We start from the raw sequence: 20,597 nt of genomic DNA, 5'->3' as shown, positions 1-20,597 counted from the left end.
ATATTTTTAGATGTCCGCTAATGTGGCCGAGTTAATGGAGGAGTTGAAGAAGGGTGTTAGTGCTTCACCCAATGGGATATTCTTCATGATAGCAGTGATTTTGACAGTGGTTATTCCGGAACTAACAAGGCCAAGGTTCGTTCTTTGGCTGTGATGAGAAGTTGAGTTGTGACAGTGATGAGGTCTGGTTGACGTTCAACCTGCCATGTATGGAATTATTTTTTTACTATAGGATAGAGCTTGTTGCAAAAGTCTTGTGAGGGGGACATGTTGCTGGAGGCAGCAGGAGGCTCAGTGAAATCTTTGGTGATGGCAAAGACTTCCTTGCTACTGTCAGTGCTGGTGATCTGCAAGAGTTGTGCGCTTGGTGCTCTGTATGTGCTTGTGGTACCATCTTAGGGCTGGTGTCCTGACATGTTCTCCATTTGCGCTGTAGTTGCTTGCACTGGTGTTTCGGCAACCCCAGTTCCTCTGTGTACCAGTTGGCCTGTGGTCGGACTCTTGCCATTGGGTTCCTCTTGAGGAGAGAAAGTGTGTTGGAACATGCAGTGATCAAGGCGTTGAGGTTCTAGATGGCTTTTGGCAAATTACAGGTGCACTAAGCCAGCTGCAGCAGGTGGTTATGGTGGTGCTAGGTCTGTAGTATTGAAGATGGGTATGCTGAAAATGATGAGGGCGTACTCTGTCTAGGTCATAGTTGCTGGCTTGTCGATTGTGATGTTGCTGATTGAGGAGAAAACCAGGCCAAATAAGTGTCTGGTGGTGTGTAAAATGCTGTGTGAGGCATGCATAGGTTTGCAAGGTTTTCCTGAAGGGTCCTAGGAGTTTGGGTCAGTGTGGTTTTCTATGTGAAAGTAAAGGTCTCCGAGGAGGATGAAGGTGCTGGTGATGATGAAGTGGGGTGGGCTGAACAAAGTTAGGCAAAATTGGTGCAGGGTTTTGGTGATATGTATACAAGGGCTCCACCCAGGGAGAAGTCGGCTGTGATGCGTATCTTGAATGTGAGGTGTTACATGTAGCTGGTGCAGCTAATGGTATCTTTGACTATGACAGAGACTCCACCTTTGGGCTTCGCCAACGTTCTTGCCAGGCGATCTTGTATCATGCAGGGATGGCTGAAGTGATGTCTGGTGTAGAGGTAGGATTTAGCCATGTTTTCCTGAAGAAGAGTCGGTCTCGAGTTTGCTCGTGCAGTAGGTCCTACTTCTCTGTGGCATGTTAGGTTAGTGAGCGGATATTGAGGAGCATGCAAGCGAGTGTTGGGTTTTGTGTGGGTGGCATTTGGTCTGTATGAACAGAAGCAGGTTTGTGTGAGCGAGTGGGGTGCTACTGGTGCAGGAGTGTGGGTGCACAGTGAGGTAGAATACATGTGAACTTGCTGGAGGTACATGTGAATGTTCCTTCTGTGTTGTGCACTGTGGTAGCATTGTGGCAAGGGTTGAGAGCATGATGGAGCACGGCAGGGTAGCAGTGAATAGAACATGCGACAAAGAACGTAATTTTTATTACACCACTGTGGAGTCCCCAAGTATCGTTCAGATCTCCTCTGAAAATTTCATGGGATTGTCCAATCCTTCTTCCCCAGTATCCAAAACTTCTGAAAGATCACCTAGGATGACCCCATCAACTAGTACTTAAGGGATGCCTCAATTTGGTGGCACAGATGATTACAAGGCTTTCAAGGCAGCATTTTCCACTTATTGGCCAAGCTTGGGTAAAGTACAGTTAGGTGATATGGCTAAACCTTGAAATGATGAGCATGTTGATCGTACAGTGGCTGGAGGTGTCCAAATTCTAAACTTCCTTTTGGAGGCAGCAGATTCAGGGTTGGTGGCATTCAGTGTATTTAGACTGAAAATTTAAAAAAAGCATAAAACTGTAAGCAATTCTACAGAGGGGGGATATTAGTTGGTCTGCCAATTTAATGGTGAAAATACAGATATGCTCATCTGCAAGATGTGACAATATCCTGAGGTTCTTTCTGGATTGGCCGCAGAACAATTAGATGTCTAGATAGGAGCTCTCTGCGATGTTGGCAATGTTGCTGTGTTTAGTTTCCAGCAGGCGAATGTCGGAGTTCGTACTCTGGATGTGGAAAGTAAAACATTTATCCAGGAAGCGTGCAGTTTTACCACTGGTGAGAGAACTAAGTCCAACACTCATTCTAACACCTACCTGAATTAATCAGTCTCGTGAGCTTTGTGTGGTGAAATGCATTAAATCCTTTCAGAACATGATCAAGGCACTTTGTCCTCACAGAAGAGAGGAAACTCTTGATCTCCTTCAGAAAACAATTTGCAGCAGTTTCATCAACATAGATAGCCAAATGAGCGTGTAGGGTGATAAAAGAGGTGGGCATGCGAGTCTCCTCTTCTACGGTTAACTTGGTGAGGGGAGGCAGGGCCTCTAAAACGTTTCTGTTGGGGGATGGGGGCACACGGGAAAATATTATGAATGCTGATGACTGGGAGTCAATGTTTTAAACGTGTTACTTCAAAGCAGTACATAGCTTGGTTGTAAGTTTTGAAAATGCATAATTCTTGCCTGTACCTATGACATATAATTCAATTCAAAAATAATTTTAAGTTTCCTATCTTGAAGGAAAACATCAATTCAATTGAAGACACAGAGACAAATATTATCCTGCCCAGCTGAGTATTCACAGGGGTTCCACACAGTTGATGAAAGATCAGGAGTAAGTGAATGTTTTTTCCAGATCAAGATCAAGAACTGTTTTACAGTTGTTTCTAACACAGAAAAATCTGTAAGAATGTCAATGTAATGGGCTTGCTTTGAGTTGGGAGGACATGTACTATGGCTCTGACAGAAGTGTTTTTCTTCTTAAGAGTGATTTGAGACATATCAGGAGAAGTGAAGCTATCTTCATGTGAAGAAAGAGGATATTTAAGTCGGTGCAGATTATCACACGAGGTTAAAGTCTCTGATTGTTTGTTGCTTTGATTCTTCAATTCCTGTGCAGTCCTAGGAAATGCAGTGTATGATGAGCTTTTTTCTAAAGCTTGTTTCATGGCTATACAGCATATTAAAAGAAGTAAGTAGAGCCATAACCCTCTCTTCCATGTCCTTCATAGAATAGAAAGTTTTCTTCATAAAAGCTACAAAATGTTACTTTCCATAATTTTCCCGTTACCGTAATTTTAGCATATATAGCCTGCACTGATGTCTCCTGTCAATAGGCGGAGCAAAGGATGGATATAGCATGCCTGGTTCCCACTTCAGAATAATAAGAAAGCAAGAGGCTTTTTTGAGGAAAATCACAGTCTCTGGTATATCTGCAGCTATACACACCCTATTACAGAGGTATAGTTGTATTTCCCTAGTTGGGTTGACACCTCATACCATAGAAAATCCCTTTTTGCATCCTTTGGTATCACATGATCGTCGAGGCCTTCAAGAGATCTACCTCTGCTTCTAATTCTATTTCTTATTGAAAAGGTTCATCTATGTCTGTGGCCTTATCCTTAGTACATCATAAGAGCAAACTAGGCTCTAATCCAGGCAAAATAGGTTGAGATGAGTTAATCATGGACATAGAAACAACCCGTAAATGTGGTAAGGATCCCCCTACATACTGAGTGACAAATCTGCTAGAAATTGGGACTACAATAGCTTTTCATCTATGGTAATACCCAAATATTTATAGTATTTTAGCCTTTTCGGTCTACAGTTTTTGATTCCCCAACAGTATTTTCTATAGATATAAATAAAGTCCAATATTTTTATTTAGGATATTTATTCCAACATTGCATTCCTTTGTAGTTCTCAAGAAGGCAAACTGTAAGCTTTAGGCCATTTTTGGTAATACATAATAGTATTAAGGATGCAAAAACAATGATGGAACATGCAAGCCTACAATTCAGGCAGAAATTGAAACTTGATGAAAATGTGCATGGTATAAACAGCTGAGTTGGAAAGAACAACATAAAACCTTGAAAGTCTTCAAGTTTGATTAATCCAAACTCAAACCCACATATTGAATAACTCTCATGCATGAGACTAAGCAATCTGGCAGAAATATACCAGACTTCGCCACTTGTCCCAAACCCTGCCTCTGCCCTTTTTATTAATGGAATCTGGAAATGTACCAAATGCTTAAGATAATGGATATCTTTCAGCCCATCTGCCTTTGTAAGCCAATATAACTGAAGCTGTGAAAACTGTGCAACACAGCACCACAGGAATCCACTTTGGTCATGCCTATTCATGAAAATATGTCAATGATATCATGGCAAAAGGTTTCCCAAGAGGATCTACTAAGAATATCAAATCTGCAGGTTGTTCTTTATCTACATTATTAACTATTATGACTAATATTGTCACCTTTCTGAGTATGTGGTTCATGGCTCCACATGAGAATGGCGATTCTCAGAAGTTAACTGCATTGAAAATTGTGATTTTATTAAAGGCAAGGAGGCTAGCATTATGCATACCATTTTATTCACCACTTCTGAGCAGCAGTTAGAAGTTCCAAGTAGAAAAACATGAAAGTCATAGAACACTAGAACCTTCACACAATATATCCAGCACATGCACTGTAATCTCTTCCCCTTTTTCTTCTCTTCTTCATCCACAATGTCTTGTTCAAACTCTTTCTTCCAAAAGTACTCTTTAAGACTTACACACAGCTTTGGATGATTGTCTAATCTTGGGCAAAAGACCAATTCAGTCATTGTTTTAGTTATTTTCCCAATTTCAAACAATACACCCTGTGGCTGCTAACATCTACTTATCACTTCTAGTACTCTTACTTCTGAAACCCTTCTGGGTAAAACCATACATAGCAATGCAACCAACTTTCATGTTTTTTTATGACAAACATTTATTTCCTGGCCCTTTTTCAAACAAAGAAAAATAGCAGACCAACATCCCAAAGTGTACTATGCCTTGCACTGGGGGGGTTGGGGGGGTTGGGGAAGAGATTCTTTATCCCAATGGCTTTCATAATTCTACAGATCAACAGGCTCCTATCAACTGATAATCCATCTACAAAAGGGTGACACGCTGATATATAACAACTAAACTCAAACATTTTCTATAAAGTTCAACCAAGAAATTTGTAATCATACTCTAATCCGCCTCAATGGGATCCAAATTCCTTTCAATCCACCACCGTACCCACACATTCCATGCGCCAAATATCTTTTCCTTATTCCTGGTGCCCATGACTCATGTAATAATTCAGAAGCCTCTACTGATAACTGAGAGAATCTCTCTGATCTCCTGAATTTTTCCAAACTAGAAGAGTAAGAACCCCCGATTGTAATAGTGGGTGAGCTTCTAGGTCCACACTCTGTAACAGCCCTTTGCAAGACTATCAATAGAGGATCTTCGATTACCATTTCCATCACTGAAGAATACCAAGCTTGTATCACCCAAAATGGAGTTATCAACACTAACTTGCATTTCTGACTCCTCACCTGAATCAAAACTTTCTGAATCATAGAGAAAGGAGGGAACGCATAACCCCTCACTTCCTGCCAATTTAGACTGAGGCATCTACTGCCAGAGCTCCTGGGTCCGGTCTCCAACTTACATTCTTTGCCAATTGATTTGTCAACCGATCACAAACAAATCCCCCTCCAATGGACTCCTTTCTCACTTGATTTTCCTGGAACACTTTCGAAATCAGCTTCTAAAAGCTGTGATCCCTCAAGCACCTGAAATTCCAGTTTGCTACTACATTCTCCTTCCCTGGTAAATATTGTGATTTTATGCTTATTTTAATTCTGAAAGTCTTCTCAACTTGTGTCTCCCAATTTGTTTATGTAAGTCACTGCTGAGATATTGTCCGTTTTCAACAGAACAGAGCAACCCTGAATTTGATTTAAGAACCTGCTTATCGCTAATTCCACTCCTCTCATCTCTAAACAGTTTAGGTGATCTGTTCTTTCCGATACAGTCCATCTTCCTCCTGTCCTTAGTGTTTCTAATCTTGCATCCCAACCAAAATTGCTTCCATCAGTCTCTAAAACAAAATCTGGTGTGGTTCCAAAAATAACTTAAATAGCTTTCCAACCACCAATTCAATTCCTGCTGGGCCTCTAAAGTTAATTTTCACCTTTTCTGTACTGCCGTCCTCTGTTTAATCCTGATTTTTTTGAGGCGCTGTAATGCCCTGTTATTCAAAGGCCCTGGAAATATTGCTTGAATCGACAAGGATAAAAGGCCTATCACTATCGACAAGTCTCTCAAACTCACTTTCTCTTTCTTCATCAACCCTTTCACTTCCCTCTTTATTAGAGACATTTTACTGTCTGGTAACTGTAACTGTGCCTTCACCATGTCTACTATAAAACATAGAAACTCCAACCTTTGTGATGGTTCGCACATCGACTTTTCCTGATCACAAAACCTAAGCTTTGTAAAGTTGTCTGTGTCAGAAGGCTCTGTTCCTTCAACATCTTGATTCATTATCAATATGTAGTCCAAATATATTATCAATCTCACTCTATGTTCCGTAAGAAACCCCACTACTTGTCATAACACATTAGAAAAACACCATGGTATTGTCGAAAGACCAAAAGGAAGACATATAAACCGGCAGAGTTTCCTATTCAATCTGAATTGAAGATACCGCTCACTTACTTGCACTATAGGTACCGAAAAGTATGCGTCCTTTAAATCTATCTTTACTAAACAGTCTTTGTCTAATAATACATATCTCAAAAGATGGATTCCCTCCATCTTGAAATGTCAGTAAACCACCAAAAAATGCAATTTTCTTAAATTGATCACTGGTCTCTGCCCTTTGTCCTCTGTTCCCACTACAAAAAAAAAAAAAAAAAAAGAGGTGTACTCACAAACCCTTTTTGCTTCTCCATTATCCTTGCTGAAACTCCTTTTGTAACATTCCTTCTATCTCCTCTGATACAATCGTTTGTACTTTCTCTTTCATGAAAATGTCCTTGGGTTAACTTCTCTGATATGGACTTGTCTGAAATTATATTACAAATCCATTTATTGTTTCCAGCACCCTTGCATCGTTTGTTTTACACTCTCAAGCATTGAGAAAATGTTTCCATCCGTCTCCTGTGTTTTTCTGGATAGAACCATAAGTTCTCCTCATACTCACCCTGACCTGAGTAAGATCCTTCCAGGGACCTTTGAGATCTTCCAAGGATCGATCTGCACCTTCCACCTCCTTCCTCTGTGGGTAAAAATTTCCTGAGCAGGAATTAGCTCCCAAACCTCCTCTGCCTTGTTTCAAGTTTATTTATTTCATAAATTGGAACTCCTAAGAGGTCCACATGCATAACGGATACAAAAGTAACGTAAAAAACGTTAAAGATAACATTTCCAAAATAAAATGATATAACATCTATTATACAATTATAGTAATATCCCTCAAAGAATAAATATCGGAATTTATGACAGTGAGCAATTTAAAATATATACCAATACCAAAGGCTTAGAAAAGGAATTAGCTTCTGTATGCAAAACACTAAGACTCAACCCCATTTTCTCTTTACAAGTAAAACCATAAAATGCATCAAGCATTGCAAATCAGTACCCTAAAATAAACCACACTTGTGGAAAACCCTAGCATACATTAATATTTTCTTCAATAGGGACAATTGTGCAGCGTATACTTTCATTCCAAAGTGGAAGGTAATCATTTGGATCCAAAACAGCCAACCCGCCACACATCAGGAATGCAATGTAGGACATTATCATGCTCTGCCACACAATAGAAGAAAAACTCCACTCTCTTGGTGCATAAAATAACAACTGATAGTAATTCTCAAAGCTGCCTTGATGGTTCACTTGCATTCATCTTGAGTTACAACCAGTACACGAATACTCAAAAAAGGTTTAAAAGGACCGGCAAAATTTTAAAATCCTACAGTAATATAATTCATTAGGAGGATTATATACAGCTTTCAAGGCCTCTCCAGCAGAGCAAATATTAAAATACAGGAAGAGAGGTTTCAACTATTTTCTCCTATGTGTGGCTAGAGCCGGACAGACAAATAATAAATGCTTAAACTTCTATGCACCCAATTGACAAAGATCACAATTATTATCGGACCATCCAATTTAGAGGTTAGTTCTCAGAGTGGCAATTTATACTCTGCCTTGTGTATTTATATATGGGCCTCTGTAATAGCTACGGCCGGAAGTCTGATCCTGTCCGTATAAACGTCCTTCTCCAAATACCTTTCTCATTAAGGTATGAGCTTTGACAAGGTCTGTGAAAGTCTGGACATGTTTTCCCAGAGATTTCACTAATCCCTCCCCAAATAACAATCCTTTGGCCTCTTCGCTTGACTCTTTTTTGGCCAAATCACATAGCTTAGGACTTAGTCTCAATACCACTGCCTTACGCCTCTTGGCAATGAGACTTGCATTGCCTAGGAAGCATACAGCCCTTTGGCTCCAGCCTCTCAATAGATTGCTATCTAAATTTGTGCAATTATAGTAAGATTATTCAACCATATCAAAGATCCTCGCAACGGGACCTAAAATATCCAGAAGCTTATCTTCACAATGCTTTATAGCCCTTTCTATGATAACGACCCAACTTAAATAAATAAGTTATCCGATCTGGGTCTAATTCCGGGTCACTGTTTCCTTCACCTCAATAACAGGCAGAGAACACTCTTCTCTGATTAGGTTATGTTCATTTCTTTCTAATGGCCTCCTAATATGGTGTTTTATATAATCTGCAACATGCCCCAAAGGCCACCACTCCATACTACGAGGGTGCCTGATCTCAGATGGATTGAATAATGCATAACCCAAAGGATCTTTTACCCATTTTTTTATCATTAACTTATTCGTACTATCAGTACCTGAAAATTCATCTATTTCATCATCTTAATCCAAATCAAGGATGTATTCCTTAATTTCAGTGTTCATATCATGCTCTATTCAATCAGGCTGAATGCACCTTTCTTTCACAGGGTTTTGTGCCGCTTTGGACACCCAAATTTGAGTCATTAAGTACTCTTGCTTTATTCTCTGTTTTTTTTTTTTTGTTTGTTTTTTAAGTATTGTGTATGTGTTTTTGGTTTTTAAAACATTTGCCTCCTGGTTACCTAATCTGAGTTTCATCTTCCTCAGACAATGACCAAAACTCTGCTTCCTCCAACAGTTTACCTTTTCTTTTTCCTTCTTTAAAATATTTTTAACTGTGTCTTGAACAATATTCACAATCTCTTTACTTATTAGCCTTCTAATTAACTCTTCCTGCACTTCCTGTGCAGATACCCCACTTTTCCAAGTCATTCTCACTGTTTTTCTGGTACTACCTAAATAAAACTTATTTTTACTTATTTTCCCCCATTTATCTACTTTTGCTGAAAGTCTAATCAGAATTCTAAAATCTAAGCTTATTTTCTTTTCAAATTGCAGTGTAATAGGCTTTAGTGTTAGCAGCGGTAACTGACAGTTGTCTATGCACCGCTAACTGACAGCTGAGATCAACCTTCTGCTGCACGTTGCCTTGTAAAGATAGGTTGCTTGGCAACGAGTCAGGGCATCCTCTCCCATCCTCAAGATGGGCCCGATTTCTCTCAAAAACAAGTGTCAGTCAACATGCTTTCAAGTCTGCCCAACCTACTTCAGAAAGTAGGACTACTGGATGCAAAGACGCGAAGGGTCATCCAACACGCCATCAACGCATGTCGTCACTATTAGTAACAACACGTCACACATGATGCGCGTCTCTGTAAACACGCTGTAGTGGGCTGCTTTACAAATAAAATGGTAACTTTTTCCAATACTATTTATAGCACTTTATTTGACCTTAATTTAGTTTTAGAACAATCAATATTGTACTTAACTAAGTTACTGCTCTATACTTCCTATTTTGCAATTCAATCAACATACCCAGATACCCACAGACACTATAAAGTCTGACACTTGTCATGAAAAACTATTTTCTATAAATTACCCGAAAATTGGGGAAGAAATATTTACAAGTCAAGGATTACTGTACATTCTACATTCATAAAAACATTTTAACAAAATAAGTATACTCATCTGCTCAGAAACAGCAAACAAAAGTGGTAGAGCATACAGTGAATGTGTTATATATATTGTGTGAATGTTCTAGTGTTCTATGACTTCATGTTATTGTACTTGGAACTTTTAAGTGCTGCTCCGAAGTGGTGAATAAAAGGTTATGCATAATGCTAGCCTCATGTCCTAAAATAAATCAATAGTGTTTTTGCTATAAAGAAAAGAAAGACCATCAGTACACATTGTTTTCCAACCCTTCTTTGCTGCCTACATGCGGCCACTGTTGTAGAATTCTTTGCTTTTATTCAGTGATGTTGGAAGGTTGCTCCAGGCAAAGTGCAAGCAAATTAAACCCCTTGTTGGGTAGTGAAAAACAAGCGAAAACGAATGGGTGCAGTAGGTCCCTCACATCAGCCAGGTGCCAGTGAACCTTGTGCTCCAAGGATAGGTACGCTCCTGCTTTCATTATCTACTTTGGTTGCTGATTCATGTTATTATTCAGCATAACAAAGGTATTTCTGCGCAGCTCTTTAGAACACAGTTAAGCACAGAATACTTTATTTGCGATTTTTTCTGCCCTGCATTGGCAAATTTAGAAGTGGACTTCATCTGTAGAAAAATAGGATCTTGAAGACCTTGGGCCTGATTCAGATATCGGCGGAGGGAATACTCCTTTACAAACATGATGGATATCTCGTCCGCAGTATTACAATCATGATAGGATATTATGGGATAGTAATACGGCAGATGGGATATCAGTCACATTTGTGATGGCGTATTCCCCTGTGCCGACAGATAAATCAGGCAATTTGTCTCTACAAAATATAACTGATGCATCATTCTATGTGTTTGTCTCTGAATTTGATTTAACAGAGGATACATTGGTTATGATCACTGTTTTTTAATCATTTCTTTATTTTTAAGCATCAAACATACAATGCAACTGCATCAAAACGAAGTATACAGCTATGTTCTTTAATCACTATATCAGCAAGTAGGCACTAGTAGAGAAAAAAGAATTCACATTTGTTATATTAGTAGTGTATATCCAAAAGTGACAAAACACCAAAGCTATCTTTATGTAAAGAAGATCAAATTGTAAATGCGGTGCAGGAAGGGGAGAAAGTCTGTTCCATTTAAACAACATTTACAGTGTTACACAGGACCCCCTTAATCCACCTATAAAGTCTTTGGTAAGTGATCACTGCTCAAAAACAAATTAGAAACGAGATAAGAAAAAGGAGAAGAAGCCAGGTTACAAGAATGTGGATTGGGTAAATTGTGGGGTTAGGTTACTATACATGGACTAAGTATTGCATTGTGTCCCTGTACTGACTGATAGCAGTTGTTGAGAAATGGGCTCCTGATTAGTTCTTTCAATCTATATATTTTAATGTCATGATATGCAATGCGTATCGTCTCTGTGGAACATTTTTCAACAGTTGGCATAGCAGTGGTTCACCAGTGTCTTAAAACACATATTTTTCTGTCGAATCATGTAACACTGCCAATTTTGCAATAGGATTAATGGGTTTGGTACTAGTGTTTTTTATCATTTGCCATATTTCCTCCCAATAATTAAACAGTTTGGCACAGGACCATAAGATGTATTGAAGGTCACCTTTTAGGGTATTATTTGGACTCAGACCATCTCTGTGTAGTCTATCTGCAGTCCAATCCCATTCGTGTAGCATTTGAAAATAAGTGCACTAGAGTTGAGCTTCTTTAAGCTCTTTATCATGATTTTCCATTAATGGCAACCAAGCCTCATGTGTGCAGTCTATTTGCAGTAATGACTGTCATCTCTATCTGGTTTGTTGTTCAGTCATGTTTGAGCCTCACTGTACTATTTACAGTCTGGTTGTTGAGGTATGTAACTCTATTCAACCACAACCCACTTAGCTTGTGCAACAGTATTTTATTTGTTTATATCTCCAGGCTCGTGTGGGCAAGATATTATATTCTGCAGCTAGAACCTCAAAGGATTCCAAGTGTCCATCCTGCACCAATTCATCAATAGTGTGCATTTCTGCTCGATCCCCAGTTTGCCGCCAGATCATCTTACCTCCTATCAGCATGCTAGCAATGTGCCATAGTGGTGCCCCAGAATGTAAATGTTCACAACTCTTACGTTTCTTGTGGGCTCTTTACCATATTGCTAGCACTGATATAGCAGTGGCTGGTATAAGTGCCATGCAGGGATGCTGTTTATTATTTAGAGACAGTCCAAGTCAGATATATTGTGTAGCAGAGTTCTCTCTAGGTCTCCTCACATTGTTTTCTTTTTCAATTATTCCCCAGATAGTGAATGTGGGATAGATGATGTACTTCATAACTGAGTTGTATGTCTGGGAGACACAGCCCTCCTGCAATGGTACTTGCATACATCTTAGAAGGCTGTAGTAGGGTTTTTTTCCCGGCCCGCATGAAATCCTTAATTATTTGTGATATTAATCAATAATGTACTAGGGTTTCAAATGGGCAGCATCCATACTATGTAATCATAATGAGGCACCACCATCATTCTTCCCACTTGAACTCCACCCCACCCCCTTCCCAAAGTAAGAATTGTAAGGAGGACAACTCATTATTTCAACCAACCAGGAGACATACACTGTCCTTCACCATATTTTCTAGATCTCTATAAAGACCCCTAGATATTTAAAATTGGGCATTTTCCGCTTAAAATTAAGAACTCATAGGTAAAATTTTACTTTTGATCCAGTTGATCTGATAACTGAAGAAAATGGAGAATGTTTTGCTTAGCTCAATGAGGTATGGTAGTGAGTGCTTTGTGTGTCATCTGCATACATCACTATCTTGGAGGTTCCTACAAGTGTATCAGTGGCAAGAATACTATCAGACTGTCAAATTGCTGCTTCTAATGGTTTGAGGATGAGCAAAAAATGCAAGCAAGCAAGACAGTGTGCAGGCCTGCCTGCTCCCTCAGCCAACTGAAACGTGTCTGATAAGAAGCCTCTACTGTTGGTTGGTGCAGACAGGTAATTGTATAATCATTTCACATTTGTCAAAAAAGTTTGTCCCAAACCAAACCTCTAGTTGCTTAAATATTCTCATTCCACTTAGTCGATTTGCTTTTACAGCATCTAGCTAGGCCAGTGTTGTTTCCTCTGAATCATCTCTAGTCATCTACAAAAAGTCCATAGAGTCCAAGATGATCGTCCTGGTACAAATATGACTTGGGTTACAATTATATGAGGCTAGAGATAACTTTTATTAACTGTTTGCTAATATGTTAGCCAGTATCTTGATACCTGCATTGAGGAATGATATTGGTCTGTTTTCTGAGCATTGTAGATTATCACTAACGTTTTTGGAAATTAAGGTTACAATTGCTATATTAAAGCCTTCAAGCAGATTCCACTTCTTTAGACGTCATACATAATCAGGGAACAAATGTAAAACTGGAATATGTGGAGAAGCAGTACACTTTTGTTTGAACTGCGATACTGCACCTGTCAAAATCCTTTCAATACGGTTTTCGCACCACCTCACAACTCCATTAAGAAGGCACCTTCAAAACATCATTCATCTGGGAAAGTTCAAATCAATCCAATTAGATTGACAAAAAATTATCAAAAACCTCAAATTATGCACTTAAACAATATCATTCCATCAAACATCAACAAAGACAAGTTCGCCCCTGCAGAAGCCTGCTTCATCATAATCAAGGAATCACTCAACCAAAGAGTCTTGCCCAACACAATAAAACTAAGTCAAAACACATCCATCTCTAAGAAACACAGCCTAGACATCCTTCTAAATACTAATCTGTCACCAACGGTCTTTCGCAAGGCAAAGCAGTGGAAAAATTCATCTCTCTTCAACTTAACAGCTTCATCAACAAAGCTAAGCTGCTTAAGGTTCAATCACGATTTACAGCTGGTCACAGTATTTAAACAGCCTCACTGAAAATCCTTGATGACATCAGCTGCAAGTTTGATGGCAGCAGCATGTCTTCTTATTGTTCTTGACCCGAATGCGACCTTAAAAACTATCAACTATGCTTGAATATTGCCCTACTGAATAATCACTTTGGCATTAGAGATACGGAACTCAAATGGTTCCAATCATACCTATCAAACTGCTCCCACGTTGTGAAATATGACAACAAGATTGCCAAACCTTCTCTTGTCACCCGTGGCAGCTCTTAAGGTACTGTATTGGGTCCCATTCTCTTTAACTTATAGATGGACCTCTGTTCCAAATATGCCATGACACTAGGGTTGTCTATCTACCAATAAATTGATGACAACCAAATCTACCTTAAAACTCTTTTGAATGTTGCATTTATACACTTTAAACCACATAAATGAGGGTGCGAGCATGGATGCCTGTGAACCATTGCTAACGAAACCCACAAAAAACTGAATTCACACTATTATCCTTAAGTAATGTGGAATACTGCAACAGACTCGATTTTAAGATAATTTAACGTTAACCTAATTTCAGTTATTAGTTATTTCACGCATCTTCATGACACAAGGGAATATGCAGCTTGAAAAAAGTTTTCTTGTTAGCTTTTCGGTAGCATAAGAGACACGAGTCTGGCTGAGGTGCCCTATAATATGTATATCTGAGGGCACCTGGTACATATTTGAGAAGTAACAATTATATTTTCACAGAGGTGACACTTCCAAAGAATACTGGATCAGGCTGGATTTTTCCACTGCATTTCTATCATCTCTAATCAGTTACATTACGCAGTGGTCATTTTATTATGTAAACACCGAGATTTGACCATTTAGATCTGAGAGGGCTTTGACCCTGAGTTATCCAGAGAGAAGTACGATTCCAGATCTTCAGCTGCTGTCCTTCCTGGACCTAGGTTGGACCTATGCAGTTCAGTTTAACTGAACTCTAATCACAGAAGGCTCCCTCCTCGTTGCCTTGCCGGCCAAAGCTCCGACAACAAACAGGCCTTCTGTGTGGCAGGTATGCAGAGCAACAATTGTAACACTTTCCCTGCAGGCAATGTTAGCTTATTTGCGTGCTCACACAGTAATGAGAAGAGGGTGATAGGAGTGGGTGTAGAAATAGGGGGAACCTGGTGCTGTGAACCATGAGAGAAACAATTGTGTTCACTCTCATAATGATCCTAATAATAGCAATCTGCTCCATATGTTCTAAAATGATAGCTCGTATACTAATCGGTAGAATACTGCAATAAATGTTTTTAAATATACAGTGTGCCATTATTACTACAAATGCTTTAGTGTTACATTCTAAGTCTGAAAGTTGTGTTTGATGACTACCACTGTGTTGCTGAGAGAGGGACCATTTTGTTTACCAGAATGCAAATCTTTCCCTTCGACACAGGGCAGGGTGCAGGTCTGCAGTAAACAACATCCATCTTCCTTGTATGTAATGCACGGAACTCAGTCCTTGTGTTATTGGGTTGGATAGTCTGAATTTGCACATTTACGGCATAGTCCAAAGGTACGTAACAAAAGGTTTAAGAAGGCCTTCACACCTGACTAAGTCAATAACCTTAACATCCCAGAATTGACCTTGTTTCTCTCCCCCAGGGTCTCTTCTCTTGGGATCACCCTAGATGAAAACGTCTCAATGAATTCCATGTCAACCAACTTGCCAAATCAGTTTTTATCTACATGCTAGATTAAATTAGATGAGAGGACTCTCTCATTTCCCTCACTCATTAACAAACATATTCTAGGACTGTCATCTTCAAATTGTGGGATTAGGGGTCACGTAAAGGGATGCTAAGGAGGTGCGAGACTCTGATCAAGAACAAGTAATCTGTTTCACGAGAAAGTAAACAAACTTCTTGCTTACAAACAGTGCTGTTACTTTTATTCAAAGAAAATAGAACACTGAGGCAGCGTAATGTCTTGCTTATGTTGTGTCTTGGCTGGGGCTAGATGGCAAAGGTGCCCTGTAAACACCACCTCGGATCTCACTACCTTAATTTAGAAAATGCTTTGGGGCGAGAGCAGTGCTTTAAATGGGCCGGTACTGTCCGGTACGGAGTACCAGCACTTTTTTATTTTTAGAGGGAGAGTACCTGCACTAATCAAGAAAACAAAATACTACTGATTGGAGGGTACCGGTACTTCAGAGAAATAAGCAGGTACTCTGGTAAAGAGTACCTGCACTTCTATTTTTCCATTTCAAGCAATGGGCGAGAGGTATGGCAATAGCCTGTTAGCCATCTTCTTATGAGTGTACTTTAACAAGGAATAACGGTATTGCTTGAAGTGTTAAATATTCAGAGCTCACAAGCAGCTTCTTATCTAGCGCAATGTTTTAAATCAGTTATGGTATTTTAAAACAGTATGCTGGGTTCAAAATCCAGAATGAAAAGCGTTTTGAATAAAAAGCAAGTACTGGCTTAAAGTATCTCACATGGCATCATTTGTAAACTAGATATCATAATGTGAAGAATAAGTAAAAAGTGTTGTCCCATAAAAATCTCTTCCCCTTTTTCACTCCGATACTTATGATATGTTTTGTCATTTCACATATGGGATTTACTGTAAGACTATTCTTTAAAAAGGACCTGCAACCTCGCAGTCATACATGAAATGTTTGGCTTGCTTCCCCAGTTTTTACACAACAAATATTTATTGCTATCGTATTAAAATCAGTGTTTAAATGGGCCGGTACTCTCCGGTACTGAGTACCGGCACTTTTTTATTTTGAGAGGGAGAGTACCGGCACAACTCAAGAAAAACGTAACACTTTTAATTGGAGAGTACCGGCACTTCTCAGAAATTTTTCCATTTAAAGCACTGATTAAAAGCATTACTGAATAACAGTTGTATCTGTATGTATGTTGGCCATTGGAGGGGGATGAGCTATGAATTAATTTTACAATTATGGAACACAGCATGAAAATGTTTTAATATCGTTGCCCCAGGGCGTTTGCAGATCTGCCTTACAAATAAGACTGCCATCAGGATGTTTTTTTACCGGCATGACCAGAATTGTAATGCCCCATCAGGTACAAAACTGAGAAGAAAGCACCTTACAATGAGTTCTAGAGCTGCTTTAACGATACCTAATTGATAAAGTAAACAAATACAGTAAGGCTTTGTTGAACATGAATAGTATGCGATTTTATGTAAATTTCTATTTAAGTACCATGTCCCGGCCTTTGTAGAATCATACTGGGGATATTTGTCCTAGGTTACTCTGCCCTACTTACAAAAACAGGGTGAAGAGAGACATACGCTTTCCTAGCAACGCTACTTAATGCGAGCTGCGTTTAGCTGCAACTCCAGCAATTAACGTCAGAACTATCCAGCAAACGGCAATGCAGACAAAAAAAAAATAACACTTTAGAACCCGAATACGGGCTCCGGGTTAACATTACTAGTGATGAGTATTCGCCTGATCTTAACATGGCTATGAATGGGACACAAGCGCAGTCTAGCGCGTCAGTGCGTTCCCCTCCTCTTATATACGAGTGTTCCTCTTTTCAGTGCCTAACAGCGAAGACACGCTCGTAACACCGAAAACACTCACCGTTTCCTCTTCTTCCATCCGCCCGACAGCTAAAGATCCACTTTATATGTTTTTCTTTACTTAACTGTACTTTTGAAAGGGAAAACGGACCCACCAAGTAGTAAGCATGTTCAAAATATGACGGGAAAGCAGTCACGGATATAAACGATGGACTAGAATGATAGTGTGCCAGTGGTTTTTCATGGATATAAAAGACGGACCCAAACAACGTAAAGCGCAGGGCCATCTTAGAATGGTAGTTCTTTTTACTCACTACTTTATCATATAAACGGTAGTAACCTGACCTTCTTTGATAGTAAATAACATATTTTTCATTTTAATATAATAATTTGGATTTTGATTCCAGGTTTGGAAGGCAAACTGAACTCTCACATATAGTGATTGTAAGGTCGCTCCTAGTGAAGCAACTGGTCATATTATGTTCATTCACCAGAGGGGTGTTTCTGTGTAGACCCCTTTAGGCTACAATGTTTTGGTAATTTTAATAATAATGAATACATAAATTAAAGAAAAATAAAATAATTATTTTAAAAAGTGTATATATAAATACAATTCTAAATAAATAAACATATTATAGATGTACTCTCTTGTAAGCTTTGCTGTGTCTACCCAGCACCATATGTCATGTCTCTATCAATCTATCCTCCATCCCCTTTCTGACTCATCCCAAACCCATTCTACTACTTTCATCGCCAAAATAACCCTACCTAAGCTCTTCCCTCCTTTTCCACATCTAGCTCACCCACACCTCATTTTACAACTGAGAGAGCGTAGCTTATATAATCAATATTAACATGAAATGTTTATGAACTAATGTACAATAATGCTGCATAGAAACTGTATTAATATGTTTTGCTAAAACGTGCACTTGAAATGTGCCAACGGGGAGTGGCCACCAATGTATACGGGGACTAATGAAAATGACTAATGTTGATGAATTATTACAGTAAAAGATGATTTTATACTAATTACTAATGGTTAAGTTGCTAAAGTATTGCTAATAAATCTTTTAGGCCTTAGTTAGCATGAGTCGAGGCCTAGCTGCCTGACTCTCATATTAAATGTGTTTTTCTAAAAGTGCAGTGTGCTGACTTGCTAAAGGACATGAACTCTTGTTTTTTTCCTTCAAACCAGAAGCTGAATGTAACTATAGTAGATCCGTTCTCATGAAGTTCATCTTGCTTGTAGAAATATTTTAGCTGAATGCAACAGTGTAGATTAATGTTAGGTACAAGGTCGCCTAAACTGGTACAGACAATGGAGCCACTGACCGAAGATGCGCAAAGAATTACAAAAGGATGAAATCATACCGGACATTCTACCTCTAAAGACGTCAATCACAAGGACCAATAAAATGCATGAGAACTGTTATGGGGTGACAAATTCTATGACCTAATGTAAAGTTAAATGGTTAAAGATAGTGGGGTGCAACCCCTTGTCCAATTAGGTTTTAGGGGAATGTTCAACGAAAAGGGTATAAAAACCCTTGACACCAGGAAGTAAATCAGAATGGAGAATAGGAGACTAGAAGAGACAAGGGGAGATGCTGATGCGAATTGCTATGATCCAGACACTTTGTCACTTTGATTAGTGACTTGATAATTTTAGTTAGAACCATCCTTGTCCTTAGATTGCCCATTTACACTTTACCTCCTTATGAGGGAAGTGCCCCTTTTACCTGAGAGCTGAATTCCTGACTGATGGCGAATCAACTGATGTCCTGAAGACGAAGACCGAACCTTAGTGCTGACCCAATCTTGGAGGGTAACTATGTGACAATGAAATTGTGATTGTCTGTTTGCTTTTCCTTTCTAGGTACCAACTGCTTTTCTTTTGACAGAGACCATAGCTAGATGTTTTCCAAATTGGTGTTACTAAGTTGTTTTGCATGAAGCCCAACATGCCAATGCTAATTCGAGGTTAGTTAAGGGGTTCACAAAACTGACGCAAATAGACAAATGACTGAATCTATGCTTTGTTGAATAACGTACTAGTGATACTCTGCTAAGGATAGCCTAAGTTCACGCTTTGTTAGGTTCTGATGTTTTTGATTCTTGCTTTGATGAAATCTTATCAGAGTTGCCATATTGTGACTATGCTAATGTGTTTCTTGGTTTTGAGACTAATAAACTTACTAGTAGAATTGTAATCAATAGGGAATAAATATCACAAAATTCATACTAAACTGGTGTGGTTATTCATGACTGAAAGGTCATGGTGGTGTCTTGAGTTTAATTAAATGTCATTAGCTAAGGTGAAATGCATTGTTATAATAAATATTGATGATATTATTGACATATTGATTGACATGTTAATTAGCTATCTCGTCCTAAGGTGTCATTGGCCTAAAACGAGTCCCAAAGTGTATAAATTAGTCATAAAGGGACGCGTTAACAGATCTGGTAGCAGGGCGGCGGTTTGGCCCTTTGGGGCCCTAGGACGGAGAATCATTGTTTAATTTTGTTTTTCGAGATAATGCAAATTGGAGGTCTAATGTGTTTCTGAATTCCCCATGACTTTCCCGGAATCTCGGAGCCGGCCTAAGTGAGTTGGGAATGTTCTCGGCGTTTTAGCATGTGTGGTGTAGAATTTGCACTTGCTCAGCTTATGCATATTGCTGCTGTTTTTGAAGTTTGTGTGTTTAGGCAAGGTAATGTTGTTTTAGTAGGAGTGGGCGTACTCCGCAGTATGAGAGTAGGGAAGTCGGCGTACTTCATGTGAGTGTGGCGCTTTGTGCTAAAAAATTATCCACGTAGTTGGTTGGTAATGTACGGACCCGTCGTGGTCTAAGACTCCGGAGTATATTGACAAGTGTAGGAGACACTTGGGTTTATGTTGTAATTTGCGCGGTTTATTAGGTCAATCGGGCGTGGTTGACAAGTCGAGTTTGAGTCAAGTTGTGTGAGTGAAACGTTCGATGGAGATTTGGCAAGTTCTAAAGTGCACTAGAACAAACCATTGACAAGTCGAGAGTAGAATTTGCGGGTCGAATTCTGCTTGCGGATGCAGGAGCTGAGAAGGAGAGAGTAGCAGCCGAGGCTTCAAGTGAAATCTCTGTAAAGTTCTGAAGCGATTGTGTTACCCTTCCTGTAGTAAACCTGCAA

At 39.3% G+C, this 20,597-nt stretch overlaps 1 protein-coding gene across 3 annotated transcripts in view; it reads right to left on the bottom strand.

Moving 5' to 3' along the window:
- TAF1B (TATA-box binding protein associated factor, RNA polymerase I subunit B) overlaps positions 1 to 17,631 on the bottom strand; it is a 638,950-nt gene extending 621,319 nt beyond the window's left edge. For all 3 annotated transcript variants that reach the window (XM_069235908.1, XM_069235910.1, XM_069235909.1), the window contains exon 1: positions 17,494 to 17,631. In XM_069235908.1, coding sequence (XP_069092009.1) covers positions 17,494 to 17,511 — 18 coding nt within the window. In that variant the 5' untranslated portion in view covers positions 17,512 to 17,631. The remainder of the gene's footprint in view (positions 1 to 17,493) is intronic.
- Between the last annotated feature and the right edge of the window lie 2,966 nt (positions 17,632 to 20,597).

The sequence above is a fragment of the Pleurodeles waltl genome, chromosome 5, assembly GCF_031143425.1.
Source record: "Pleurodeles waltl isolate 20211129_DDA chromosome 5, aPleWal1.hap1.20221129, whole genome shotgun sequence".
Taxonomy (NCBI): Eukaryota; Metazoa; Chordata; class Amphibia; order Caudata; family Salamandridae; genus Pleurodeles; species Pleurodeles waltl.
The sequence above is the reverse complement of the archived record's forward strand: the minus strand, read 5'-3'. Positions and strand labels throughout refer to the sequence as shown.